Source organism: Pygoscelis adeliae, unplaced genomic scaffold (assembly GCF_000699105.1).
Source record: "Pygoscelis adeliae isolate BGI_AS28 unplaced genomic scaffold, ASM69910v1 Scaffold520, whole genome shotgun sequence".
Lineage (NCBI taxonomy): Eukaryota > Metazoa > Chordata > Aves > Sphenisciformes > Spheniscidae > Pygoscelis > Pygoscelis adeliae.
The window spans coordinates 173,625-173,922 of record NW_008823971.1 but is presented as its reverse complement, the minus strand read 5'-3'; the positions used below and the strand labels follow the sequence as shown (position 1 = coordinate 173,922).

At 66.4% G+C, this 298-nt stretch overlaps 1 protein-coding gene across 1 annotated transcript in view; it reads right to left on the bottom strand.

The window, feature by feature from the left end:
- The window catches only part of ZFHX3 (zinc finger homeobox 3), a 110,882-nt gene that overhangs the window by 949 nt on the left and 109,635 nt on the right, over positions 1-298 (bottom strand). Inside the window, exon 10 of the mRNA XM_009324700.1 lies at positions 50-294. Coding sequence (XP_009322975.1) covers positions 50-294 — 245 coding nt within the window. The remainder of the gene's footprint in view (positions 1-49; positions 295-298) is intronic.

Here is a 298-nt window from a genome sequence, read left to right as displayed (position 1 = left end):
CGTGTCCTGCTGCGCCTGCCGCTGCTGCTGCTGCTGCAATGCCTCTTGCAGACTCTGCTGGTATTGCTGGTACTGCTGCAGCAGGGAGCCGGGGGACAGCCCCAGCAGTGCCTGCGACAGCGCGGGGCTGTAGGGGAAGAGCCCCTCCATTCCGTACATGGGCTGCAGGTACCCGCTCTGCAGGGCGCCAGGGATCTGCGGGGCGTAGTAGGGGGAAAAGCCGGGGACGAAGTAGGGAAGGAACTGGCTCGTCAGCAAGGTGGTGGGGTCCGAATTCAGGGCGGCCTGGAGCGCCTGG